The sequence below is a fragment of the Crotalus tigris genome, unplaced genomic scaffold (genome assembly GCF_016545835.1).
Source record: "Crotalus tigris isolate CLP2741 ecotype Arizona unplaced genomic scaffold, ASM1654583v1 scf7180000018371.15429387391:27106975, whole genome shotgun sequence".
Taxonomy (NCBI): domain Eukaryota; kingdom Metazoa; phylum Chordata; class Lepidosauria; order Squamata; family Viperidae; genus Crotalus; species Crotalus tigris.
In genome coordinates this window covers 19,053,161-19,080,538 of record NW_024096970.1, presented here as the reverse complement: position 1 = coordinate 19,080,538, position 27,378 = coordinate 19,053,161, and the positions used below count along the sequence as shown (strand labels likewise).

Below are 27,378 nucleotides of genomic sequence, written 5' to 3'. Positions count from 1 at the left end.
ACCAGGTGAGTTTCCTTCAATCCTCAGCGAAAGAGGATTGAATGTAGGTTACATTGTTTTTTAGCAACTGACTTATAGGGCTACAAAAAAGTAATTGAACTATCATGATGGCCATACTTGCAAATTCAAACGAGATATGAAAAAGATGCTAAAACAACAGGATTTTATAAAGAACAGACAGAATTTAACCAGATACTGCTAAAAACAGATGAAAAATTGATTAACAAATTCTATAAATATTTGTTAAACTTAAACATGGAAGAGGAACAAGTAAAAGAAGCAATGATAACATGGGCAAAGAACTTTGGACATAATATAGAACTAGAAAATTGGGAAAGATTATGGGAAAGAAATGCTAAATTAACGAAAGCGGTGGCTTACAAAGAAAACTTATACAAAATGTTTTACAGATGGCATCTTACACCGGTGAGATTAATGAAAATGTTCAAAAATACATCAAATAAGTGTTGGAAATGTAAACAAAAACCAGGTACTTATTATCATATCTGGCGGACATGTTCTAAAGCTAAAAGATTTTGGTCAAAAATACACATATGGTTGGAAAAAATGACTAAAAAACATATAGATTTCAAGCCAGAACTGTTTCTGTTAGGCATAATAGGAGGACACTATGAGAAAGATTGTACATACTTAATTTTACATGTATTAACTGCAGCAAGAATTGTATTTGCCCAATATTGGAAAAATGAAAACTTACAAACGGAAGAACTAATTAAGAAAATATTAAAATGTGCAGAAATGGACAGATTGACATTAAAGATAAAAGAGAAAGAAGAGTCAATGTACTTTAGAACATGAGACAATTTTTACCAATGGCTAGAAAAGCGAGTTAAGAGAAAAAGGAACATGATATGTACTATGTAACATAGAATATATACTAGTAAGAAAAAGAGTATGGAGCGATTAACTAACATATTGATTATGATAATATAGAAATTAACTCTTATTTATTGTTTTTTAAATACATGAACCCAGACAATATGCTGTCTGCTAAATATTAAGAATATTATTTTAAAAAAAACCAACCCTAATCCTAACCCTACAAAAATTAATAAAATATATACAAAAAAAAAGTAGCTGTAGCTTACAAGAAAGGAATCAACAGCACAATGGCTATTGTGTTGTTTTACCAAATATGTTATGAGATAACTCAGAGATAGGACTTACCGAAGCTGAAATTTACTCTTCCCCCAGATATCAGTAATTTCCTCAGAAGACATATGCATATCCAAATTGCACACATTAGGTTTCTGGGTATATTTCTTTAGACATTGTTTCACCCAATGGCACTGAGAGCCCGGAAGAAAGGGATTATTAATATATATGAATCCTAGATAAAAATAAAAATGGATGAAAAAGAAAAAAATATAGATGTGGATATTTAAATTATGGATATTTAAATTATGAACACTGAAAAAAACAGAAACACAAGTATTATAACATGTTTCTTCCAAAAATGTTGCATACATTATCACTTGTTCTATTGACTAAATTTAGATATCCCAAATATGCTCACCCGGATAATTATCTAAACCATAAGCTTTCCACTGGGTAACTGGATGTAATCCTGCTCTGTAGGCATCTTGATCACTTACTGAGATTAACTTCAGAGGACAGCTGACTACCTAGTTAAAAAAAAAAATTGAATATCAGATACCCAGAAAGATATCCATAGATTATTATTGAAAAGGTAAAGTAAAAAGTAAACAGAAGTTAAAAAACAACAACAACAGAAGTAAATACTACCAACTCTACCCATTCCTCAGAAGGGTAAAGGGATGTAGCAATAATTTTGATGAAGAAAACATCAAGCCTTTAAGTCAGTGGTTCTCAACCTTCCTAATGCCGCGACCCTTTAATACAGTTCCTCATGTTGTGGTGACCCCCAACCATAAAATTATTTTCATTGCTACTTCATAACTGTAATTTTGCTACTGTTATGAATCGTAATGTAAATATCTGATATGCAGGAATTGAACACCACAATTCCTGCAAGATGACAAGCAGGCTAATTTAAAGCATAGTTGATTTCTTTATGATCCTATATTTCAAACATGCAAATCTGTTAAAAACTTGCTGTTCAGTAGAGCAAGTTAATAACTGCATGGACACATCTATGAAGTTTTCTTGGCTTGCCATTGCCATGTTTAGAAAGTTTAGTAACTTCTGGGTCAAGCCTACAGCCCAGCAAGTTTTAGATAGTCTCCTTTCAAGTATTAATCAGGTCCAAACCTATTTAATTTTTCAATGTCAACAAAAGTTGGCCAGGTGCTGCCAACTACCTGGATTGTCTTGAGTTGTTAGATAGGATATCTGTTCAAATTCATTTTGCTGAGGTATTCCCCCCCATATATACAGAGGTAACGATAACTCAAACACATAGTCTGAAGTCCAGCACAAGTAACTGAGCCCTCAACAAAGGGATATTTCCTTTGAATCCAATTCCATCCATTCTAGGAAATGTGCTTTGTGTATGTTAGCTTGTTACATTGAGATACTTTCCACTTTACTTCAACAAGCTGACATTGGTGGTTCAGCTGTAATGCTAAATCTCAGCAGAAGGACACTCTGTAATTGCCCTTTCTCCAAATCAAACCCCCCCAAAACTGAGAAGCAATTAGGTTAGGAGAAGAGTCCTAGAGACTCAACTTTTGATCCAACTTATTCTCCAAAAGTGCTCCATCAATGGGTGGATAAGCCTCTGCTTCTCTCCTTGCCCAGATAGGTATTGTATTCAAGGACACAGTGACCATTTTGCAACTAGGGCTACCATCAGCTTCTTCAAGCTGACACCTTAAACTTGGAACTACAGTCCCCACTGGCCACTGAGAACACTGGGGGACTTGGTCCCCACATCACAGTCTGGATGGATAGATGCTTGCAATCCTATACCCCTTTTCACCCAGGTGCACCTCGTAGTGCATCCTCTTTTGGCTCTTTCTCCTTCCCACCACCCTTAAACTTACGGAGGCCAAAAGGAACCACTTATTTCGCCAATATGTTGGCTCCATTTCCGGCTTTCCTTCCCAGCCAGCAATGGCAGCGGGAAACTTCCCTCGAACCGTTCTCGAGGTGGGGTCATGCTAGATAGCACTTGTGACTCTGAGACAGCCTTACTTAATAAAGCAGAATAGGTGGCACTGACTATGTCTCTAGTGGATGTACCAGGACTTGCTCTTTGTGCTCATCTCAACATTAATGCTATTGCATGTAATTTAACAAAAACAATTAATGCTACTTCTTCAGCTATGTCAGCAATCAACCATGAACTGCAAGATTTGAGAAAAGCTATTTTGCAAAATCGCGCTGCTATCGATTATTTGCTTCTGCGTCAGCATTTGGGTTGTGAAAGTTTTGAGGGGATGTGTTGTTTCAATATTTCTGATAATTCACGAACCATCCAGCACCAGATCAATATTTTACATAATTTGGCCTCTGATTTGAAAATTGATACTTTAGGATCTTGGTGGGTGCTGTTTTGTGCAATGTATTCCTTTCTTTTGCAATATATGTATCAGAGCTTTTAACCCCAAATTCTCTCCCACATTGCCTCAGGGTCAGGTTTATGCCCTATATAAACAACTGCAAGGATGCTCCTCTCCTGATTATAATCCTTTTATTAACCCCTCTTATGACGATATTTCGTCTAACAAAACAAAAAAGAGTGAGATGTAGAGATAGGGGCCAGGTAGAGGTCATGAGCAGCAAACTGCCCCCTCCAAAGCCTGCATGCCTCCTCTCTCTACATTATCTCATCCCTTCACATCACCATGGCAATGTGGGAAACTACCCCAGGCTGGTACAATGACCTCACCTGCCTGATATCAGCTAGCTTACACCAACAGGATGTGGCAGAAAACTGCTCCCTGTTTTGGGCCTCCTGGCTTTCTATTCTTAAGGATTGGTAAGGAGTTTAACCAATGAAATGCTATTGCTATGGTATTGCCATGTTAAACTTTTGCTACTTGGAAAACTGTATAAAAAGAACAAACGCTGCCAAGGCAGTCAGCCATATTTGCACCCTGCAATGACTGAGCACTGATTACTACAGTTTGTATTGTCCACCAGAAGGTTAAGATCCCAGCAGTTCTTGCACAGAACACGATCATTGTGTTATTTCCTCCATTGTTATTTTTACTCATTCAGTTAAGATTTCAAAATTTCATTTGCAATCTAGTTTCACAGAACAATGAGGTAGGTTGGATTCACAGGCAGCAACTGGCTCCAAATCACCAAGTTTCTGTAGTTGAGAATCGATTAAAATCCGATCTTCCTGCTCGTCTTAACCGATACGCCATACTACTTTTAAAAAAATTATGCCAAGTTTTGAACCAGAGACATAACAGATTATTACTGCGAAGTCTTCACGCCGATATACACGCAATCCGGCGAATGACGAAAAACGTGCAGCGGAAACGGGGAGGGTCTTTCAAAAGGAAGACGTTCCTGGCATCTTCCTGGCAGCAGACACTGGCAGGATCCGCCCGGGCAAAGTGGTGGAGGGCTCCCTTTGGCTTACCTGCCGCCCGGCTGGCTTTGAGAAGTCAATCACCCCGGTAGGATCCGACCCCTCCCATCGCCGATAGAAACGAAAGAGGCGACGGAACGCATCTTCTTCCCTCGTGGCCGCCGCCATCTTAACTCAAGGCTTGACCTTGCACGCGCTCCGCCGAAGCAGCGGAAACTAGCTTCCCATTGGCTGGAAAGAGCCGCGGCCGGACAAAGTAGTCGTTCCTCATTTTAAGATGGCAGCGAGGGGTGTTTCTCGGCGTGTCTTCGAGGTCTTTGTTAGGCGAATACCCTGGAACGTGGAGGAAAGTGAGTGAGGGAAGATGCATTTTCTTATGATGGTTAACGGGGTAGTAAGGATTTTCCCCCGCTTGTGGTTTGAGTGACTGAAGCTTTTGTTCCGCCAAAGAGTAGGGGTATATCTCCGAGACACCTCTAAACTGGGCAGGGATTCCTATTTATTTCCTGTGAAGAGGCTGAAGCGGATTTTTCCTACCTTTCTATCCCAGCCGACGTCTTCTTTGTAAATTCTTTGCCAATTCCTCTTGCTTTGAGGAGATATCCCGGGTTTTGACTGCGATCACTTGTCTTCTTATCGAGGTGCCAACTAGATGTCGCTAATCAGGGAAGGATGAAGCTGATGAGCCCGTGTGGAAATTTTCGTTGTGGTCGTTTGTATACTGGGGCTATGTAGCGAAAATTAATAGTAATAATAAAAAGTGATTATTATTAATAATAATAAGTGGAAACTAATCAAGGGGAGAAGAAACCTAGAACTAAAGAGAAATTTCCTAACAGTGAGAACGATTAACCGGTGGAACGATTTGCCTCCAGAATTTGTAGGTGCTCCATGACTGGAGGCTTTTAAAAAGAAACTGGACAGTCATTTGTCTGGAATGAAATAGGAGTCTCTAGGTTGAGAAGGGGGTTGTACTAGAAGAACTCCAAGGTCTCTTCCAACTCTGTTATTCTGTTGTTTTTATTATGTTATTAATTGCCCGAAACAAATGAGTTCTTGGTATTGTGTAGTCTCCTGTACAGATTGCAAGGTAGAAGGGAATTACTGTAGTGTGCTTGTTTTGGTTTTATTCTGGAATAAGTGGACATGATATACAGATTGGAACCTAGATATATCTAGAATAGATAACCAGTGTGCATAGTGATGGATCATTGTCTTGTATGAACCCAGAAGATGGGTTAGTTTCATTTTATTATGAGTAAATTGTGGTCTCGAGCAATGGGTTTCATTGTTAATTTGAATGTGAATCTATTTTTTCTTGTACTGACTGTTGATTATGTTTGCTTTTTTATAAAAAAAATAATACTTTTTGGCTTCATGTATTACTGTATGCATAAAGGAGCAAAGTAATCCTTTCTCATTCAGGGACTATATTTAATCTGTGCTTCATTTAAATTAAAAGCTGTAATTTTAACCCTTTTTTAATAATATTGATCAGAGAGCTATTATTAGGCAGGTTAAAAATTAATCAAATGTATAATTTTGTGAATGGTAGTTCGGTCATATGTTTTGACCAATTGGAGGATGTGGTTTCCCCAAAAGCTCATTGCCATTGCTATTTGCTGTGTTGTAGAACTTTTTGAAATTTGAAGCCAAACTTTCTGAGCAGCATCAAACAGTTACATTTCGTTACCCATTTCTGTCAAATGTCTGTAATGTATTATCATTTCAAGGGTTGTGAGAAATTTAGGGTGACTAGTAGCCCTGCTCCTCAGAAAGTCATTTTCTAAGCCCACAATAGTTTACCCGTCAATTGAGAAATTGGCTCTTAGAAATGTAGTGCATCAAATGATCTATACTTTACTGACCACCTGCCATTTTTTAAAGATGAACTACGAGAATATTTTACTCAATTTGGACCTGTGAAGAAATGCATCCTGCCATTTGTAAGTATTGTTATTAAACGATTTAGCCAATGTAAACATATTCAAATTGTATTTGACCAATGGTGTTGTAGGTAAATAAACAGATAAGTAGATAGGCATGATATTTATCAAGGTTTTCTGGCAGTTTTCTTTAACATGTTGTCTTTGAGGGCAGTGTTTCTTAAAGTGCCTCTCTGGTTCCTGAAATCAAAACTATTTGCAAACTGATGTTGAAAAATAATCTGGTATTAAAATCCCATCAAACAACTGTGAGAAGAGGTAATACCAGTGAATGTGTCAAGTTTAATTTTTTTAATATAATAAATATAAATAAATATAACCCTTACAAACAAAAGCTTTTTTGGAGTCCTCCATAATTTTTAAAAATTGGAAGGGATCCTGAAAGGAAAAAGTTTAAGAAAAGTGTTCTAGGTTATTTTAATGTAAGTGATTAAAAGTTTGGGAATTCTTTAAAACTGTCTTTAATCTTGCAATACTGTGATCTACAATGTGGTGCAAGCCGCATCTGTGGAATGAGGACATCAAGCAGTGTAACATATCATGAGTTTATTTGAATACATTTGAGCCCACATTCACATTATTTAATGGAAAAAGTACATGAAATTTTAGATTTATTGAGTGGCAGCATCTCCTTTAGAAGACAAACTCAGGATCCAAAAAGATCTTGACAAACGTGAACCGTGGGCCCTATCCAACAAAATGAGTTTCAGTGTGGAGAAAAGCAAAGTTTTACATTTGGTAGGAAAAATCAAAGATACAAGTACAGATTGGGCAAGACCTGGCTTAAAAACAGTAACTGAGAGGGACCTTGGAGACCTAGTGGACAATCACTTAACCATGAGCCAGCAATGTGCAGCAGCAGCCAAAAAAGCCAATATAATCCTGAGTTGTATAAACAGAGGGATAGAATCGAGATCACACGAGGTATTAGTACTGCTTTATAAGACCACATCTGGAATACTGCAGCCAATTTTGGTCACCATATCATTACAGATGTTTGGAAAAAATTCAGAGAACAACTAAGATGATCAAAGGCCCGGAGACTAAAACATACGAAGAACGGCTGCAGGACTTGGATTTGGCTAGTTAAAGAAAAGAAAAAATAGGGGAGACACGATAGCAGTATTGCAGTATTTGAGGGGCTGCCACAAAGAAGAGGGGCGTCACATTATTCACCAAAGCACCAGAGGGCAGAACAAGAAACAATGGATGGAAACTGATCAAAGAGAGAAGCAACCTAGAATTAAGGAGAAACTTCCTGACAGTGAGGACAATTAACCTCACTGGAACAGAAATTGTGGGCACTCCATCACTGGAGATTTTTAAGAAAAGGCTAGACAGTCACTTGTCTGAAATGGTATAGGTTCTCCTGCTTGAGCAGAGGGCTGGACTAGAAGACCTCCAAGGTTCCTTCCAACTCCTATTCTGTTCTATTCTATTTTTAAAGATATCTATTGATCAGTGCTGCTCAGTAGTTTGAAGATATTTTGACAATTCTTTTATACACAATTTCTTCAGCTCGTTTATATTTTTGAATATATTAGCAATTGCAAACTGAAGCCGCGAATTCCACTTTAATCTCACTATTAGACCATTCAGGCTCTTCTATCTAGTTTGCCAATGTGCTTTTGGGATAATAATGGTTTCCTTCATATTCTCCCATGTACATCACTTTTATTCAATGTTTTCCTAACACACGAATAGTAGTATTAGATAATTAAAAAGTGGCCTTTAGATCCTTTGCCATGTGAATGTTTGCAGTTCCCTAGTGTATTGCATGCCTTGGTTTTTAAGAGTGATTTTGGTAGCTGACAAAGATGTGTTAATTAATAGCAAAGATTGGTAGTAACAACCAATTAGTTTAGTTTTATGGAGTGGATCCTTCGTGTTTCAGTTGCATCTGACATAAGAGACCTGATTAGTTAAATTTTCCAACAATCAGTGAAAATATTGGCTCTGTTTGTTCAGTAGACACACTGTAGCATTTGTGCTGTTCATTTAACCAGAATTTCTTATCTGAATAATTCTTATTGTAGGTCACAATGTTGCAAGCTTATGGATAAGGATTCACAAACTTTTCATCACTACTGTACTTTCCATAATTCTGAGCCTGCATAGTTTATTTTTTAGCCACTATAGGGATTGTAGTTTAACATACTTGTAGAACACCAAATTCACGAAGCTAATTCAAGTAGAGAAATAAATACCACTTCGGTAGGAAGGTATCAGTGTTCCATGAGCCTTGGCATATAATCATACTGTTTACATGATCCCAGAAATGTCTTCTGACAATGCTGGCTCCCTCAGCTAAGATGAGCATCACCCCCTAGAGCCGGATACAACTGGACAGTCATATTTTAAAACCTTTACTTTTATCTTTTTATTAGGGCACAAATTGATGAGGCTAAATTATTAACTCCCTATTTTCTTGGTAAACATTTTTGTATCTGGGGAGAAAAAAGTTATTTTTTATAAAGACAGGAAGCTTTGTGTAAAGGTAGTGATTCTTTGCTGTGGATTTCAGTTCTATTTTTTCAGGTTTTGAACTTACATGTAAGGTATGAAATCCAGGACAAAATTACCATATAAAAATTTCCTTCTCTTCTATGATCATAGTGAGAATAATTCAAAGATAACTTTCCCTTTCTTTACCAGCCAATAAAAACTGTTCACTATCAAGAATGCAATCCTAATGTTTTAATGGGTTATCTTATTTTTACTGAAATGATTTTGTCGTTATTATAACTAAGGTGTTCTGGAATTAGAAATGCATAAAAATATTTTAAACAGAATCTTATGTTTCATTGTACAAAATAAAGCATATTCATTTATGATACACCTACTGTTGTAAAGCTGACATCTTTAGCTTTTAGTGAAATGTGCCTTGTTTGCCTTTCCTAGCTGATTGTAGACACAGTTTAGTCATCCTTGAGTAATTTGACTTCCACTGATTAATAGGATATGTGCACATTTGTTCAAACTCCCCCATAATTAATAGGACTTAGTATGTAATTTCAGGTATTGTGCTGCAAATTATGCATTTTTAACATTTTAAGAAAAGATTAACAATTATATTATTACTATAAGCAATATAGAATCTCTGGAAATGGAGTAGCACATACACCAGCATATATAAATTTGAGTAAACAGTCAAATACATCATATTGCCTAACTAACAACATTGTGTGATCATACACAAAACTATTCAAAAGTATGCAGAATTGAATTGGGGGTTACTTGCCAAAAATGCATATACTTTTGTTTTCTGTATCCAATAAAAGAAAAATAAAATATCAACACCATTCTCTCTAAAACTATTATTCCATGAAACAGTTCTTATCAAATTTGTTGTTGCATATTGGAAAATGGTTTCTAGTTTACCTAACAGATAATATAATTTGTGTGTTCGTAAGTTTGAATACAAACTCTTAAGCAGTAACTAACCATGAATAGCGTTTCCAAATATAAAAGAGGATATTTATTCAGATATCTGGATCAACTAATGTATTCTCTTTAATGTTCAGAATGTACAAACAGGATTCCATAAAGGTTTTGGCTGGATTGGATTTGCTACAGAAGAAAGTCGCAATAACGCTTTGTTGAAAGATCATACTTTTGAAGGGTCACAGGTAATTTCAGTTCTTTTAAGATATATCAGGTACCTCTCCTTATTTCAAAGAAAGCTTCATTAGTCTTGTTATTTATACACATTTAAGAAAACCCAGTTTCTACAGTTAAGAAGTAACAGTTAAAAGCAGGATATACAAAGCATTTTGGGTGTGGACTGTCCATGGTAGAATCAAAATGTACATTCTGAGATGGCAGACAGCAAGGAAAAGAGAAAGCCAGCAACAATAAAAGGCAACAGCAAAGGGAAAGAAGACATTGGGACAATTGATAGAACTGGCATGCTGGCTGGAGCATAGACATTGTTATGTTTGAATTCGTGTAAGGTTGTTGCAACAACCAAAGGAGAAGAAGAGGCTGGTGCTTCAATGATCAGAGGAAGGAACATGTATGTGTGATAAAAGGAAAAGAGGAACAGAATGTAGCGGCCTGCCTCTACTTGTCCTGCAAGACAATCCAAAATTTGTCTTGGCTAAAACCTACAACAAAGCAGCTCCACACGTTGCGATAATCTACCCAGAATAGATCTTATAAATGGTGTTTTTTCTGCGCATGGGACAAGATAAACGTTCCATATCATGCGCATCTCTAATTAAAAGTACACTGCTAAAGGGATAGCTTGTTCAATGTGTATCACTATCTGAAAGGTATACAGTAGTAATCTGCATACATAATGCAACTATATTCTTTAACAATGGAAATATTAATATAGTCCAGATATTTATTTTGGTTAAAAAAAATTGAAAATGGGTATTGAGTTGTTTTTTTTTGTATTATCTTTCAGCTTGAAGTTAAACGTCAAGAAGACAAAACAGTCAGATGAAATGCTTGCTAATACCAATTAAAAGGAAGGAGCCTTTATTTAATTGCTATGTAAAGAAATTAAAATAAACTTTGGTATGTATATATTCACCTTAGTTAATTGAGTGCAGCTGCTCCTTTAAGGTTAAGTGGAATTGGATAGTTACATCAGAGCAAATCAATTAGTACTCTTCCCTTTTTTCAAGTACAATCAATACATAGCAGAAATAGACACAATTATATACAAGAGAATATATCTGGAATAACATTTTAAAGTAAAGAATAAATCGCTCCTCTGTTGAAACAAAGGATGAACCTACTTAGAAACCAAGATACAGAACCTATGTTATTCAGCAGTCTGCTTTTTCTTTTCTCTATTCCATAGGGAAATGTTGCCTTTGAACACTCATGGTACACTATTTTCAGCACAGAGCTAGTTAAAGTTCTGAATTCAGTCTCAGTGGCCAGAAAGAAATCAGTTTTTTAATCTTTCCTTCTCTTTTTGCCTTCATGATCGTGTTCTTTAGGACGGTTGCTATCAGAAGGTCTTTTAGAGCCCCCGTGCTGTTTTGCCTCCTCCAGAAATTTGTCTAGGCCAAAAGGATCTTCCTCAAATTGAACTGGTCCTTCTCTTCCTCTTTGTCTACGATCTGAGCCAGAAAATTCCTTATCAGGAACAAACCTGCAAGAGGAAAAAAAGAAATATGTAATATATTTCTTGTAAAAATCCAATCACTGAGGTTCACATTATTTTCCCTACCTGTTAGTAGTTTTTATTCTTGATTCCAAATCATCACCATACACGTCCTTATCCACATTTTTACTTGGTCTGTATATATTTTGGGCCATGTCTTTACCACTTCTCCAGGGCTGATCGTAGACATTATAAATTTCATCTTCTCCTCCTGCAAAGCCACTGTCCATGCCCTATCAAATATAGGAATAATTCACACTGTTTAGGATAACAAGAAACAAATTCCAGAAATGAGTCATCTCAAAAACCAATAATTATATTGACCCACCAGCTAGATAAACTACTGTTATTAAAAGTTAAATTGGAGAACTATGAAGTCTTTAAAGCTACAATATGACAAGCCTTCCTTTTTTTCACTGTTTCAATCACTTTTGCCTCTTAAAGTGGCTATGAAAAAAAGGTAGAACGTTCAAAGAATGCAAGATGTGTATGAAGGAGAGAAGCTTAATTTCAGTGAAGTTTTTGCCAAAGGTCCCTGCGACATTTTCATTGTCAACTCTTGATATTTGGATAGTCCTATAGAAAAGGGAATCTCAAATGGCTGGCATATCACACTTAGGAAGTTAGCAGTAAGGACTTTACATTGTTGGAGAGCAGTAACCAATGTGGTTCCAGTGCCCAGGGTAAAAGTTTGAGATTACAATCTAATCTGGGCAGGTTGAAGGACAGCCAAGGGGAACCAAATGTTTTAACATAAGGTATTTAGTAGGAAAAAAAATGTAGGGAATTATGGCTTGGTGACGCTACATTTGAGAAGAGCTTGGGTATAGATCACGTGAAGTATTAATACCACTCTTCAATGCCTTGGTAAGGCCACACTTGGAATACTGCATCCAGTTTTGGTCACCACGATGTAAAAAAGATGCTGAGACTCTAGAAAGAGTACAGAGAAGAGCAACAAAGATGATTAGGGGACTGGAGGCTAAAACATATAAGGAACGGTTGCTAGAATTGGGTATGTCTAGTTTAAAGAAGAGAAGGACAAGGGGGGACATGATAGCAGTATTCCAATATCTCAGGGGCTGCCATAAAGAAGAGGGAATTAAGCTATTTTCCAAAGCACCTGAAGGCAGGACAAGAAGCAATGGGTAGAAACTAATCAAGGAGAGAAGCAACCTAGAACAAAGGAGAAACTTCCTGACAGTGGGAACAATTAATCAGTGGAACAGCCTGCCTCCAGAGGCAGTAAATGCTCCAACACTGGAAGTTTTTAAGAAGAGACTAGACAGCCATTTGTCCGAAATGGTGTAGGGCAGTGGTTCTCAACCTTTTTAATGCTGCGACCCCCCCCCCAACCGGTCGTAAGTCGAGGACTATTCAACCGGTCGTAAGTCGAGGACTACTCAACTGGTGCAGCACCGTTTGCAGAATGGGACTTTTGGCGGGCTCAGCAGGGCAGAGATAGCCTGGACAATTCCTATTGGCTTTTGAAAGCCAATAGAATTAGACTCTATTCAAGAGAGTCTATTCTATTAGCTTTCAAAAGCCAATAGAATAAAAGGGAGTAGCACTGCTAAGGAAAAGGGGAAAAAAATGGCGGACTGCGTTGTTTGGCAACCGTGAAATGGTCGTTCGACCCCAAATGGGGTCCCGACCCACAGGTTGAGAACCACTGGTGTAGGGTTTCCTGCCTGAGCAGGGGGTTGGACTAGATGACCTCCAAGGTCCCTTCCAACTTTACTACTATTACAAATTTACAATAACTGAATATGAATCCACAGCAAGAAGTTACTAGAATTGCTAATGTGGCTCTAGGTGGCATTAGAAAAAAAATTGAAGTTTTTCTACTTAGCACTGATGAGTCCACTTCCAGAAAGATATGAACAAATGAGAAAAAATACAGAGGAGGACATAATAACTGTTCAAGTATATAAATGTAAACTGGGGAAGGTAACCAAAAACTATTTCAAGGCCACAGAAACTAAGATCACAAGTAATGGTCAGAAATGACAGCCAACTAGATTTCATTAACATGTACAGGTAGAACTCATCAACCACTTGTTCAGCAACTGCTGAAGTTATGACAGCTGAAAAAGACTTACAACAGGTCAAGGTTGTAGATTGGTTATGTGATCACAATTCAAGCAGTTGTCAACTGGTGTGTATTTACAATAATCATAGCATCCTGCAGTCACATGATCATTTGTGAGCTTCACCGCCAGCTTCTAATGTCAACCCCTTTCCTGCTTTTGATGTGTAGAAGAGCAAAACGGAAAATGGACTCTCTTGAAGTCCCTCTCCAATTTCTGTTTTGAGGGGGTGGGAGAAGATAGCCGAGCAAAGGAGATTTCCTACATGAATCACTTGCTCTCCTCCCCACCAGCAGAGAGATTGGAGACAAAAAGATTTGACAAAAAATCTTGCGTAGAGCAGGCATGTCCAACCCATAGCTTGTGAGCAGCATGCAGCTCTGGACGGCTAGTAATGTGGCCTCACAAGATCATAAACTTTTAATGTAATTTATATACATTAACAATGTTATATATTTTATATGCTGCCCAAGACAATTCCTTTTCACTGAGGCCCAGGAAAGCCAAAAGGTTGGATACCCATGGCATAGTCTGTGGCTCTCATGCTGTAGTGTGATTGCATTACTTTTAATGTACACAGAACAGTAAGCAGGCATTCCAGCATTACAGGGGATGTGGGAGTGGTTATGTGATGGAATGTAGTCTGGATTCCCAGAAGGGAGGGAGTGCATTCTGGAGGAACAAGAGAAGTCAGCATGGATAGTTTGAGAGAAAAAGGGTGAAGATGGCTTCTCCCTAGTAGATCCAGTAGGTAGGTGTGTTATTGGGGGGTGGGATGGGGAGCAGTAGGATGCTTTACTTTCACATGATTCTGTCCTTAGGTGAGGAACAAATAAAGAAATCTGCTTCAAAGAATTATAACCTTTCTTTCCTGTTTTCTGAAGCCTGATAGGTTAAAGCTGAAGATATAAAATTAATCTTGTCTCTTTCGAAACGGTCACATGATTTCCCTTAGCAGACACTTCACTCAGCAGTGGAGTTACCAGTTCCAGTTAGGATAATTAAGCAGGCACAACTTGTGTTCCCTTTCAACCATGTTCTAGAATGGGGCCATCCCGACGCAGTGTGTGCTTTCATACGAAGCTTTTGCTTGTTGTTCCAATAGTACGTCATGGGCATTCCTTCATTATAGAAACAGCACCCAAAACTTAGTTTTTCCCATGTCCATAGTATATTTTACAATAGTTCTTGACTTCTGAGCATTTGTATAATGACCATTATGATGGTGCTGAAAAAAGTGACTTGTGACCGGTCTTTGCACTTATGACCACTGCAGCATCTCCAATCACGTGATCAAAATTCAAATGCCAGGCAATTGGCATGTGTTTACAACACTTGTTGCATCTTGGGTCATGTGATCACTATTTGAGACCTTTACAGAGAAAGCTAGATTCATTTAATGACTATAATTCGCTTAATGACCATGATTCACTTAACAAATACAGCCCAAAAAAAAAAGGTTTCTATCTCAATTTTGATCATAAATTGAGGACTACCAGTGAAGGTATAATTATCAAAACTGGAAATGTTCATTTGTATATTCACATATTATCCAATTTTGCCTATACTAACCAGGATTTAAGCACAAGCTCAACAACAAATGAAGAATTAAATGTAAGATGCTCCATATACTGGCGGCCCTTTTTTAAAAAATATTCATATTCTTTATCAGATAGAGAAATTGATGTTCCATGTACTCGTGGAATTCCTTACCTTAGTTTGGTTGAACAGTCTCTGGTCATACTGAATTTCATTGGATGTCCGAGGATTAGGAACGCCCAATGCGATGACTTCACTAATATCTCTGTTCTCGTTCCTCTGTAGTTTTGATCTGAATTTAACAGTATTGCATCTCTGTCAATTATTAGCACTTAGCCACATTAACAATTATTAGCCGCACTTTAATTTAAAAAAAATAGATTCAAATTTGCCTGGTAAATATGAAGGATGAAAATAAAGGAAAAGGTATAGGATGCAGCATAGAAGTTTTATGTTCAGAATGAACTTTAGTCCTCTTTGGATAAAATATTACAGGTTTTATATCAAGATGTTGATTCTAAAATTTATACCTTATGATAGTGTCGGGTGCTTACCAATGTCCTTTTTTGCAATAATGTAATAAAGTAATAATTTAATGCTATAAACTCTTGGTTTTTCTGTATCATTTTAAGAACCACTGGTAATATTATTGTCTCAACATTTCTGAAGAGATTACTGCGCTGCATAAAGCAGGGGTGTCAAACTTGCAACGTCACGTGACGTGTCATGACATATCGCAACTTTTTGGGCATTGCCGGCAATGGGGTGGGCGCAGTTTCATTATGATGCATCTGGCCCGTGGGCCGGCAGTTTGACACCTCTGGCATAAAGGATAATTCTGGCAAAGAAGTACAATTTGAGAGAACAGTTATGAGGCAACTGTAGTTTTTTTTTATCTTCATATACTGGAACTAATTTTTTTTTGTTGTTGTTGTGGTAGAAGGAAAAGTGTCAGCTATATACTAGTTGAATAATTTTACCTTTTGTCAGGGGCTGCTCTGGAAAGATTCCGGTCATGCTGCCTTTCTTTTCGCCTGTCATGCCTGATTTCATCACGTTCCCTAACTTCTCCATCCTCTAGATAAATTTGAGATACAAGTTGACCCAAAATTAATTGAAAAGTGATCAAATTCATTATAAGTTATTTATGCAATAAAAATAACTGAAGGTTAATATTTGGGAGTAAATATCACTAAATTATGGAATTTACCTCTAGTTTAGGGATGGACAACTTTTTTGGAACAAAGGGACACACAATTTTTGGGGAAACTGATGTCTACAAAGTGTGTGGGACCTGGAATTATTTTGGGAATTAAAAGATATGGTTGCTTTTAGGGATTACACTACAGCTTTCCTTTATTTCCCACTTCAAAAGGGAAGGAAATTTAACAACTGTGACTAGATAGGAAATGTGAGGGGACAAAATAGGATTGGTTGCATCTGGCTCTAGGACCACAGGTTCTCTAATTCATTTTTACATGAACATACATGCAATCAGGTGGCAGTCCTATACGTGAAAAGCAGCATACGTAAAAAGGTAAGAGACAGATAAGCAGACCATTCCTGCAGATTCATTGCAATCTTCCCAACAAGATTGTTCAACAGGTTTAAGAAAAAATATTTGAAATATTATGAAATGGAACACATGAAAAGTGGTACCTTTCTCCATGTGAGTTTTGATTCCAGCTCTTCGTTCCCTGGCCTTCTGGGCCATTTCCCGAAGTTTCTCCTCATGTTTCTCTTTTTCCTTCTGAGCCATCTTGCGTTCTACCTGGGCTCGCATTTCTACAGCCTCACGAGCCTGTACAAAATTCAGAATTTAAGCAGTCATGATAGCAACATTACTTTACGTTTTGGATTGTAATGTAAACTTGGAGATACATCCCAGAATTTAGCCAGATAGAATATTGGGCAGTAGAGATGGGCATCATATAAATTTGATAAACAATGACCTTTCTATCAGCAATGTAAAGAGCTTCTGCCAATTTAGCAAAGTTTTCATTAATGTGTACGGTCTGCAATCCTCTACCATCTGCAGCCAGGCGTTTGTCTAATGGGATGGTGTAACCCTGCAATAAAGAGAAAAGGCATTTAATGACCATAAAAAGTATTTGTACTACCAAAGCAGATCCATAATTTTAATTTAATTTCAGTAGAATGCAGCAGGAAAGTTAGTCTACACGTGGCTTAATAAATACTCATTTTGAACTTTTATTATGAAGATACTTAAAATACTTTTGCTATTATGCTATAATGTTTTATTACACTAAACAAGCCTCTATTTGTGGAACTAATTTCAGTGATTAGCAACTGACATGGTTGCCCTACCCTATCTAAGTTGTTATTTTAATATCCAACTGGGGATAAATGGGGAAAAATAAACTACTTTTTAAAAGTAGCTTGTTTACTCAGTTCTAGATATTTCAAAGTAATCCAAATTGTTTATTTTTCAGTGAGATTCTTAGGATGCTATCTGTAGGGTATGTCATTGCAACCAATTAATTACCTTTGCATTTTTCCAGTTTGAAATACAAGGTGGAATTTTCCATTCTTGCTGCTCCTTTACAGTCATCTATACAGAAAATAGAAAGGTTTTTTTTTATTTTTTACCAATGGAAAGGGAATTTCTCAACACTATAGCAGAATAATAAATAGCAAGTACCAATTTACATCAGAGTGGTTTTGAAGATCTGTCTTTTGGAAAGTGAAAACTAAAAGAACTTTTCAATAGTTTGAAGTACAAAGATGGACTTTTTAAAATCATCAAATCAGTTCTTTTTTAGAAGCACCAAGATTTGAGGACTCAGCTTACAGTAGGTTAGCTTTGAGTTGTAAACTGAGAATTTCTATGAATCCTCACTCCTGATAGTTTTCCTAATAGTTTTGAAAGCAACTATCAGCTCAAAGAACGTGCTGTTTTTTTCTGTAAAGTGATTACTGCACCACCTGAGCAGTTGATAGGAATGTACAGCGCTAACAATGCTGAAGTATATACAGAACTATTTACTTTTTTTGCCGATTGCCCAACTCCATATAGTATTCTTTTATCTATCTACCTATCTATCTAATCTATCCTTTCTCTTAAGCTTTGCCTTCTGTTGGGCCCTTGGAAGCGTGTCTTTTCTACTGCAACCCCAATCCTATGGAACATCCTCCCTCCAAAATCGAGGTTTCCTCTCTTTTAATCTTCAGGTGAGACCCAGGTTAAGATTTGGCTCTTCACTCAAGTATTGGGAGAGGTTAGAGTAGGAATGAAAGTGTGGGTTGCATTAGAGAAGTGTGGATATGTGCTAGAATTATAAGTATACAGGTTTATGGGAAATTAACAACAAAAACAATAATATAAACATGAAAACAAAGACAACTTGGAGGAAGAAACCAGCTGTGAAAGCATTACCTTTCTACTGGGAGAATGCATTACTGGAGCAGGAGGAGATGGTGGCCCACGAGGAATTTTCTTATTAATTCTAATATGTGAAAATCATAGCATCATTAGGACTTATTAAAAAAAATTCTTATTTCTGAATAAGAAGTATTTCTAAAACCCACTTGAATCTTGGAGGCTCCATGGGATCCTTTTGCATCTCCACCATTCTAATTACTCTCTGCTTTGCACCAGAATTAAATGCCACTCCCTGCTGTGATGGTGTGTATCTGACAAAGAGAGAAAAAGGTCTTAGTACAAACTTTCATTAAGTTTACCAGTTTTGTTACGAGATGGGTGGCAAATAAATAAATTTTCCAGCATTGCTGTATTTTTAGACTGTACACACATTTTGTTTATCTATCAAATTTATTGGCTGCCCATCTTACCACAGGTAAGCTGTTTCACACACAGAACAAAACTTGATACTCCACATTCTATCCAATTTTATTGACCATATACAGAATAAAATTTCCAGTTATATGTCCTATTGCTTCATAGACATTACTGTGCTTATTTACCTTTTATGGACCATGAGACTGATACATATTTCCAAGATAAAATTCATTACCAGGAATGAACACAAATAACAACACGACAGTTTTTTTTAATTTTCCTGTAACTGCTTCTGTTTTTGCATAATTATGTGAAGAAGGCATATACTGTAGCTATATAAAAAAAATAAACAATACAAAAAGTATTGTATACCGAATATACTGAGCTGGACCTAGTTTATCAGCTGCTCGGACTGGCATTGCTGCTGCAATTTTTTGAGAGACAGACTTTTCCAGTGCAACTCGTGTCTTTTCTGTAAGCTGCAAATACATATAATACATTAAACATTTCAACAAAATGTGCATGCCTCCCTCAGCTAAGAAATAAGAGATGAGCACCGTGCTCTGGAGTCGGACATGATGGACGGGGGAAATCTTTACCTTTTTTACCATTTACCAGTTACATGCATCATCACTAGCTATACCTCTTTGACAGCATCCTCATCTGGTCTTTGAAGCTCAGGGTCATCCACATTCATAATTTCTTTCGGAATGAGGTCTGTGTATTTGCTGTAAATGACCTGAAACATGAAAAAGATCACTAAAGAAAAGGAACACTGTAGATTAAAAAAAAAAAAAAAGGCCCTGCAGCGTTTTAGAAAGCTGGACTAATTTTCCAGCAATGAACAAGCTCCATAATATTTAATATTATGTCAGAATAAGATTAAAAAATATCATATAATACTCTTAGCTTTAGATAGGAGAGATATACATAAAACTTTCCTGAATTCTGTTTTTTGGTAATCAAAGATCTAGGAATCTTTTCCCTTTTGGAACCACAGTTACCTTGTTTATTTACATTTTATGATGCAGAAATTTGGCTAAAGAAAAGTGCAGGGACTTCTTCTGGCAGTCTCTAAGAATTGGACACAACTTAATGAAAGAAAAAAGTAATCTAAACCATCTTTCCAAGCTTTTATGATTGTAACAAGATGGCATATTCTTGGATTGGAGCAGTATGTTTCTACAGGGTCTAGATTAATTTTGCCCATATAGTCTGCAGGCTGTGTCTTATGCAGTCTTGTGGAGTCCACTGGCATTTTTTGAAAAACAACCAATCCATGCCTCTGGGAAGGAGTGCCACTACCACATAGGCTCTCGCAGCCACTTTCAGTATGAAAGACACAACACTTCCAAGCCTCACATATACTGCTAGCTCCAGTGATGCCTGATCGGTGCACCAGCTATTGCTTGGGGCTCACAATTATTTCAAAGATTTCAATCTGGATCTTTCCCCTCAATGAACTGTTCAAGCCCGTCCTACAATTGTTTCTGTTTAAACAAGTTTTACTTTATCACCAATATAAACTTTTTATATCATCACATTATTTTTGCTTGTATAGTATTTTTAAAAATATGATATTTTGTCCATGTAATGACATTAAACTGTTTTATGTATCACAATTTGCACTAATGTTACCTTTATTACCTTGCACTGATGCTTACTTAGTTAGGTAATGAAATGTCTACAAGCAACCACCAAGCTTAAACAGCACCAAGGACTCCACAGTTCAGCCCTGAGATATCTATCAGCCCTGTGTCTTCTATCACAACTACAATTCTTTGTTCAAATGGGTATATATTGCTCATTAGAGATTGTTCTAAATCTTCGTTCATCTGTCTGCAATAAAAGAGACTTGAGTCCTAATAATAATTTAGCATAGGAGACATTTATCAATTCTCATCCAAGAATTTCCAAAATTAACAATCCCTAAAATGAGTACCCACAGAATCACTTTTCACAAAGCGAAATGAAAGACATTTAAAGAGCAATTATTTCTTTATTGTAATCGTCCATAAAACTCACAAGAATCTCAATGCATAAAGAACCAAATCTACTTCCAAGATCAAAATAAATAAGTAATCAATTAATCCTAGGAAATAAAATGCAAAGACATTCTTCCAACATTAAAAAGAAGAAGTTCTAAATAGAATAATTAAAATAAGACCACTCTTTAAGATAAGGTCAATAAACGGACTTTAGTGTGATAAACTCCGGAAGTGAATAATCATTTTAGAATTAGCTAGTGGCCTACCTATCTGTGAAAATTGCTTCAAAACACCTAAATAAACTCCCTGTGCCATGACAATACTGTATAACCTCGTACTGTACTTTAGAATAAGCTATTTTTCAGAAGTAGTCCTTGACTTATGACAATTGGGACAGGAATTCCCTGACATGGCACATTTTTCATGTGCTGTGGAGGCTTTCCAGGTGTTTGGTGCTTCCTGGGGGAGTTGCTGCTTCACTATCTGTTGTAGAGGATTCTCCAGCATTAGAGGTTGGCTGCTTTGTCCCCTCCCCACCACCACCACTGTGAAGGCTTCCGTAGTATTGGACATTTCCCAGAATGTGGTGCATTTTTACTGCAATGCTGGGTCAGGCTGCGGCAGTTGAAGCTTCCTTCCTAGTCTCCCCACACTTATGCCGCACTACAACACCCACAACTCGTATGCAAACTGTGCTTGGCCTCCCGGGAACCTTCATCTACTTCAATACATCCCCATGTTCCTTACATGGGCCTCCCTCCGCTTAACAGCCTGTGATTCTTGCCTAACACTGGAAGCTGGGAGTGCCAGATGTTAAGTGATGTGGTCATGTGACATCTTGCTTTACAATGGCGTCTCTTCGTGACTGAAATTCCAGTCCCAATTGTGGTTTTAAGTCAACATGACTTATACATGAGTGAAAATTATTTATAATTCAAATTTTATAATCACCCATCTCAATATATGGTTCTAAATGGTTCACAATTAAAAAAGCACAGAAACACCAAAAATATAATTCAAAAACAATATAAAAAACTATATAAAACATATAACAAAATTCATAGTTGAGGTAGTCAACATTCATTAACAATAATCAGCAAACAGCAAACAATACAGGATCCAACAATCATGGCCAGAAGTCTCTTCTACCCATAGCCGTGAAGCGATAGCATAGAAATAGGCAAACCAATAAAACAATGTAGGTAATAGTTAGGTAGTAGTAATACTTAGGTATAGAAAGAGAAATGTGTTCCTTGACATTCTGTATATGGACAAATATATTGCTTCAGACTGAAATTATTTCTTCAGTGCTGCTTGCTTATAGAAATAAATTAATTTACTACTTTATTCCATATGTAGCTAATAATTACAAAACCCAGGAGTTGCTATATTACTAAGGATGCAACAATTCAGAAAAATATTATTCAAAATATAATCCCATTTTCCTAAATATACTGCAGTACCAGACATGTGAGAACATAGAATTTCTAAAAATGTGATATAGTTGCTTCTTTAATTGATACACTTCCAAACATATACTGGTTTGTTTCACAATAGTTTTTTGTTTATTTAAAAATAAAATATTAGGGCATATTTCACGATTCATTTTTTATGATTTCATTCATTTCATGAATTCATTTCTAGGGAAAAATTAAAAACAAAAAACATCTTCAGAGAAAAGAGAAAGATCTGAATTTCTTTCGAAATCTTTCAGCACTTTAAAAAAGCCTTTTTCTTCTGAACACTTTCTCCATTATTCATAACAAAACATTTAGTAAACTGAAGCAATTATACTTTAAACATAAACTTTTGAGAGTCCTATTACCTTGTCTTTTGATTGTCCCTGCCGAGCTATAGCATCGTATTTTATTTTTCCTTCGGCATCCACCTGAACAGCTAATGCATTGGACATTTTCTTTTTTCGGCCCATATCCAGAGGATATTGGGCAACATGGATTTCTGGGAAAGCACCTCCATCTCCAAAATCCTACACAGAAATAAAAATGAATGTGATTAGACTGTGGACAAGAGCACAAAATACTGTAATTAAGAGTTGAAAGTTTATTTCAAAATAATAGAAATTAAAGTCACAAATTTTGGAACAATCAAGACATTTTTTGCTTTCTGTGTATTATTCTCATCCAACATAAAATGTTTCTGAAAGTTGTTTGGTTTCAAACCTGATTTTCCTCCCACAGCCGTATGTTTAGATTGAAACTGTGTAGTTGTCATGTAGCCAGTTACATCCTATGCTGTAATCCTAAACACATTTATTAATCACGTATATACTTTTGAAATGATGTGTTTAGCAACAAATACAGATATTATACCAGCAATTATTATACCATATATTTCTAGCATTTTCCCCTCCCCTCAGAAAGGCTGATGGGAGGAAAACACTACCTCAGAACCTGATGTTTGCTATCATTTCCCCTTTTCTCTGGGAGGCTCAGAAAGGTTCCGGAGAAGGGAAAATGTTAGTGCACCAAGGTACACCCACGTGTCACCTATCCTCCGTGAGCTGCACTGGCTTCCTGTGGGTCTCCGGACGCAATTCAAGGTGTTGGTTGTCACCTTTAAAACCCTTCATGGCTTAGGATCAGGTTACTTACAGGACTGCATACTGCCGCATAGTTCCCAGAGACTTCAGGTCCCGTCGGCAGACAATGTCGGCTGGCGGGCCCTCGGGGAAGGGCCTTTTCTGTGGTGGCTCCGACGTGGTGGAATCAACTTCCCCCCGAGATTCGAACTACTCCCACCTTGCCGGCCTTCAAGAAAGCTATTAAAACTCTCCTGTTCCGGCAGGCCTGGGGTTGATGTCCCCGGGGGGGGGCGGGATACAATTGGGACTCATGAATGAGTGAATGTACTCATCTTTATTGTTATATTTATTGTTTTAATTTTGTACGCCGCCCTGAGTCCCTAGGGATTGGGCGGCATATAAATTTTATTAATAAATAATAAATAAATAAATAGCGAACACCACTTTCTGAAAGGCTCAGAATCCTGGTGCTTCCTAGTGGTTTTTGCCAGATTTGAAGTCCATTCCTCCCTTCTTGCATGGGGGGAGAGAAATTCCTTTGGGCACCTGAGGAATGGACCTCAAATCTGGTGAAAATGCTAGGAAACAACAACATTCTTGTGATTGTTTTCCCCATTAGGGTAGGAAGAGGATCTGGGCCTTCTGGATGTGGTTGGAAGCCCGGGTCCTCTCTCTGCCCCACCATGTCTGGGAGGCCTGGGCCACTTCCACTGATCCACTTAATGACTGCATCTGGAAGAACTGGGTTGCAGTCACTAAGCAAACTAGTCATGAGTCATCTCATTTAATGACCACTTTGCTTAACAACAGATTCTGAACACAACTGTGGTTGTAAATGAAAGACTACCTGTACTTTATTTCTCAGGTGATCAAACATGTATCCCTGGGTAGCTTTAGAAGATCTGCCCAGATTATTGTCCCTTTTGAGATCTGGATGGTACTTTTTATGCTAGGGATTGGCCAGAGATAAAAATCATGGTGGGTGGTCTGCAATAAAGTGAGAAAACATGGGGGACGGTTCTTTGCCTCAGTTAAGTGTGGATTCCAGACGATAGTAAGACACTAACTTGGGCTTACTAGATTGGCTGGACAGTTATCTATTTCTATTACAGATGAAACAAAGGACCTACAAAGGCCCTCATAACTTGGCTCAAAGATATCTTCAGGACTTTCTTGTATAGAAGTACTTAAAATCCCTTGAGAGATTGGGGTGCAGAGACTATGCTTTTCTGGTACAGTTTTCTTCCACCCTGATGTCCTTGAGGAAGATTATTCAATCTTGAATGGTTATTACTGGATTGAGCAACAATGGGCATTAATTAATTTGGTATCTTTAATTGTGTTATTGTTTATTATGCTTTTATGGTTCACAATAAAAAGCATAAAAACATAGTAAAACATTTTAGACTGCAAAATGTTTGACAACTAAATTTGGGCAAAATGTACCTAGACAGCAAATTCAAGGATTCTGAATTTGGAACATCTAAGTTGACTTTAGGAGAAAAAAGCATTTTAAATAAAATCTACATATTGCATTCAAAAATCCAGACTTATCTTTTAAGAGTGAAATCATTTCTGGTGGCTAAATGAATGCAAACTATTATTTACCTCCAACATTCGTGGTATCCATCCTTTCCGATAACCGTAAGGAGGCGGCTCCCTTCGTGATGACACCAATGCAGTCTGTCTCACTCTCTGAGATCTTGCTCTCTCTTCTAATTCCAGTTGGTCCTGAGACAACTGGGTTGGTGCTGGTAAGAAACTAAGCAAACAGAGGAAGAATTTAATATTGTTCTCTTTCTTTGTAACATGTAACTTTTATTCCAACAAAATATTTTTTAAAAAATGATTCTGTCTTTCACTATAAAATATCCACAATGCTTAACATTGTTCAAATATTTTGGCAACTGCACCCATGGAGGAAAGATTCATTCTTTTTGTCATCTTCAGTTCTGAACTGTTTTGTTTTTAGAGTGGTTTAGGAACTCAGAAGCTGCAAGTTCTATTTCAGTTATTCCAAATAATAACTACTTCAGATTTTGAGCTTTACAGATTGAGCTGACAAATTAAAACTGAAGATATAAAGTTAATATATGAAAAATGCTTTGTTTGGGGCTAGGTAGTGTAAAAAATCGGTCCATTCTGCTTAATATATCAGCGGTGGCTTCCAATCCCACCTGGAATTAACGATTTGCGCATATAGAAGCCATAATTATCAGCAATCTCTCCTATACGATCCTTGCCCGGTGAAAACCATTTTAAATTTGAACTTCAATTTTCGGTGCACTATGATTAATCAATCAATCACACCCTACCGATACTAATTGGGGGGGTGGGTGGCCATCCAACACCTTCTTTTTCTGGATAGTCGACCAATCTCGTCCGGCCAAATATTTATTTTTTTGTGAACCGAAGCTTTCATTTTTGAATGGATTTCTGTATTCTTATTAAGGGCACTAAGTGGGGGCGGCGACGGCGGCGGAAACAAGCCGGCCGAAAAGGCCTGTGGAATAAGCGCTAAAGAAAATTCCCGGATCACCCCAGACCTCCCTAACGCAATCTTCCCATAATCCATCCACTTTGCCTCAGACCACGATGTGCATATATATATAGGTTTACAGCATATTTTAAAAAACAAACAAACACGAAATCCGGAAACAAGTCAACAATCTGTCCCTATGTCGTAATAAACTCCCGCTTCTTTCCCCCCCCTACCCACCTGGTCAGCGCCATTTTGTTGTTCTCCTCCCTCCTCTGCGAATCCTGTGTTGCTGATGGTGAATGATACCCACCCAGAAGGAAGTGAAGTATCAACGGCACTCTGGGAGTTGTAGTCTTTACGGGTTTGTAAGCTAAACTGGAACACGTGACTTCCACTTCACCAAGGCTTTACAAACTAGAACGCTTCCGCGGAGGGTTTTTTCTTTTTGTAACGGTTATAAAGAAATAGTTGAGGACTTTGTTGGGAATGTGATTTTTCTGGTTACAGATTGTCTTTCACATCTACCTCCATTAAAAAAGGGGGGATGAGAGGAGAGCTGGAAGTTACTTTCAAATGTACTGTAGTCCAAAATTTAAAAACGGAAAATAGCTGAAAATAACTGCAGGTTATAAAACAACTACTATAGTGTAGGAAGTCAGCCCCCCAGAGAAGGAAATATTAAAAGGGCAGAAAAATATATTTCCTCAAAGGATCTTAAAGAGGCAGAAAAGCATGTTCAGTTTTCTTAATAGCCCCAAGTCTCCCTCCCCCAAGCAGAAACCAGCTCTGTACAAATGCAGATGTAAATAATCCAGGAAGGTTGGAAGCCCCCAGCTAGAAAATTAAGAAGGCAAAGACACCTAAAATCTACATACCCTATCCAAAGTCTAAAACAGGAGATAATGGGATTAACTCACAAATGCCAAAGGGCACACCCAGACTCAGGTCAGAATACATGACATAGGAAATACAAAGCCTGGAATAGGAAACAACTGCAAACAAAAGGCTCCAAAGGGTATGAAAGCCTACTCCCTACATGTGCTCTTCTCTCTTTTATTCCAGAGCCATCTTTCTGTCTGGCTCTTCTCTTCAATAAACTGCAACCTTCTTTCTAAAGCAGTCACCATGTTGTTTATCCCTGGCTTGGACTGAACCATGAAGATGACTTTTCCTTTAACAGTAGGAAGAATATTTCATGTAATTCTTTAATAGCATGAATTTTTTTTTTTTTTTGCAGGAAAAAATAATTTGGAAGGATTGGGGCTATACAAAATACAAGAAAGCCTTTTTTAAAAAACTTTTTTTATTGTGCCTTTATTACTTTAGAAATAACAACGCAGGGAACAAACCTAATACTCCTTTCTCCTCCTATTTTCCCCACAACAACAATCCTGTGAGGTGATTTGGGATAGGAGAGTGA

General features: G+C 37.4%; 3 protein-coding genes across 6 annotated transcripts in view; 1 reads left to right on the top strand and 2 right to left on the bottom strand.

Moving 5' to 3' along the window:
* Positions 1-4,673, bottom strand: part of ALKBH1 (alkB homolog 1, histone H2A dioxygenase) — a 30,511-nt gene extending 25,838 nt beyond the window's left edge. For all 3 annotated transcript variants that reach the window (XR_005557712.1, XR_005557713.1, XM_039351603.1), the window contains exons 1-3: positions 4,541-4,673; positions 1,538-1,646; positions 1,189-1,351 (exon numbers count right to left, since the gene is read on the bottom strand). Coding sequence is in view for 1 of the 3 variants with exons in the window: in XM_039351603.1 (XP_039207537.1) it covers positions 1,189-1,351; positions 1,538-1,646; positions 4,541-4,657 (389 nt within the window). In the remaining 2 variants the exon portion in view is untranslated. The remainder of the gene's footprint in view (positions 1-1,188; positions 1,352-1,537; positions 1,647-4,540) is intronic.
* LOC120311729 (SRA stem-loop interacting RNA binding protein) lies at positions 4,666-10,979 on the top strand. Of its 2 annotated transcripts, XM_039351606.1 has the most exons (4): positions 4,666-4,839; positions 6,377-6,435; positions 9,960-10,064; positions 10,847-10,979. In XM_039351606.1, the coding sequence occupies exons 1-4, from the start codon at positions 4,767-4,769 to the stop codon at positions 10,883-10,885; spliced, it is 276 nt and encodes a 91-aa protein (XP_039207540.1). In that variant the 5' UTR covers positions 4,666-4,766; the 3' UTR covers positions 10,886-10,979. The 2 variants fall into 2 exon arrangements, with proteins under 2 accessions (XP_039207540.1, XP_039207539.1); XM_039351605.1 differs by lacking the exon at positions 10,847-10,979 and having other exon boundaries at positions 9,960-10,470.
* SNW1 (SNW domain containing 1) lies at positions 10,904-26,354 on the bottom strand. Its single transcript, XM_039351602.1, has 14 exons — positions 26,196-26,354; positions 25,085-25,238; positions 22,760-22,921; positions 19,590-19,685; positions 19,319-19,425; positions 18,736-18,840; positions 18,584-18,653; positions 17,693-17,758; positions 17,139-17,255; positions 16,846-16,987; positions 16,167-16,263; positions 15,361-15,478; positions 11,624-11,790; positions 10,904-11,545 (listed from the first exon to the last, which is right to left on the bottom strand). Exons 1-14 carry the CDS (start codon positions 26,207-26,209, stop codon positions 11,347-11,349), a joined length of 1,614 nt encoding a protein of 537 aa, XP_039207536.1. The 5' UTR covers positions 26,210-26,354; the 3' UTR covers positions 10,904-11,346.
* Positions 26,355-27,378: the final 1,024 nt, after the last annotated feature.

Coding starts and splice junctions, on each gene's coding strand:
- LOC120311729 (XM_039351605.1), top strand. CDS start 4,767: ATGGCAGCGAGGGGTGTTTCTCGGCGTGTCTTCGAGGTCTTTGTTAGG. Junction 4,840..6,376: donor ACCCTGGAACGTGGAGGAAA/GTGAGTGAGGGA, acceptor CATTTTTTAAAG/ATGAACTACGAGAATATTTT. Junction 6,436..9,959: donor AGAAATGCATCCTGCCATTT/GTAAGTATTGTT, acceptor TTTAATGTTCAG/AATGTACAAACAGGATTCCA.
- SNW1 (XM_039351602.1), bottom strand. Junction 17,759..18,583: donor TGCATTCTCCCAGTAGAAAG/GTAATGCTTTCA, acceptor TTTTCTGTATAG/ATGACTGTAAAGGAGCAGCA. Junction 11,791..15,360: donor GACTGTTCAACCAAACTAAG/GTAAGGAATTCC, acceptor TATATTTGATAG/GGCATGGACAGTGGCTTTGC.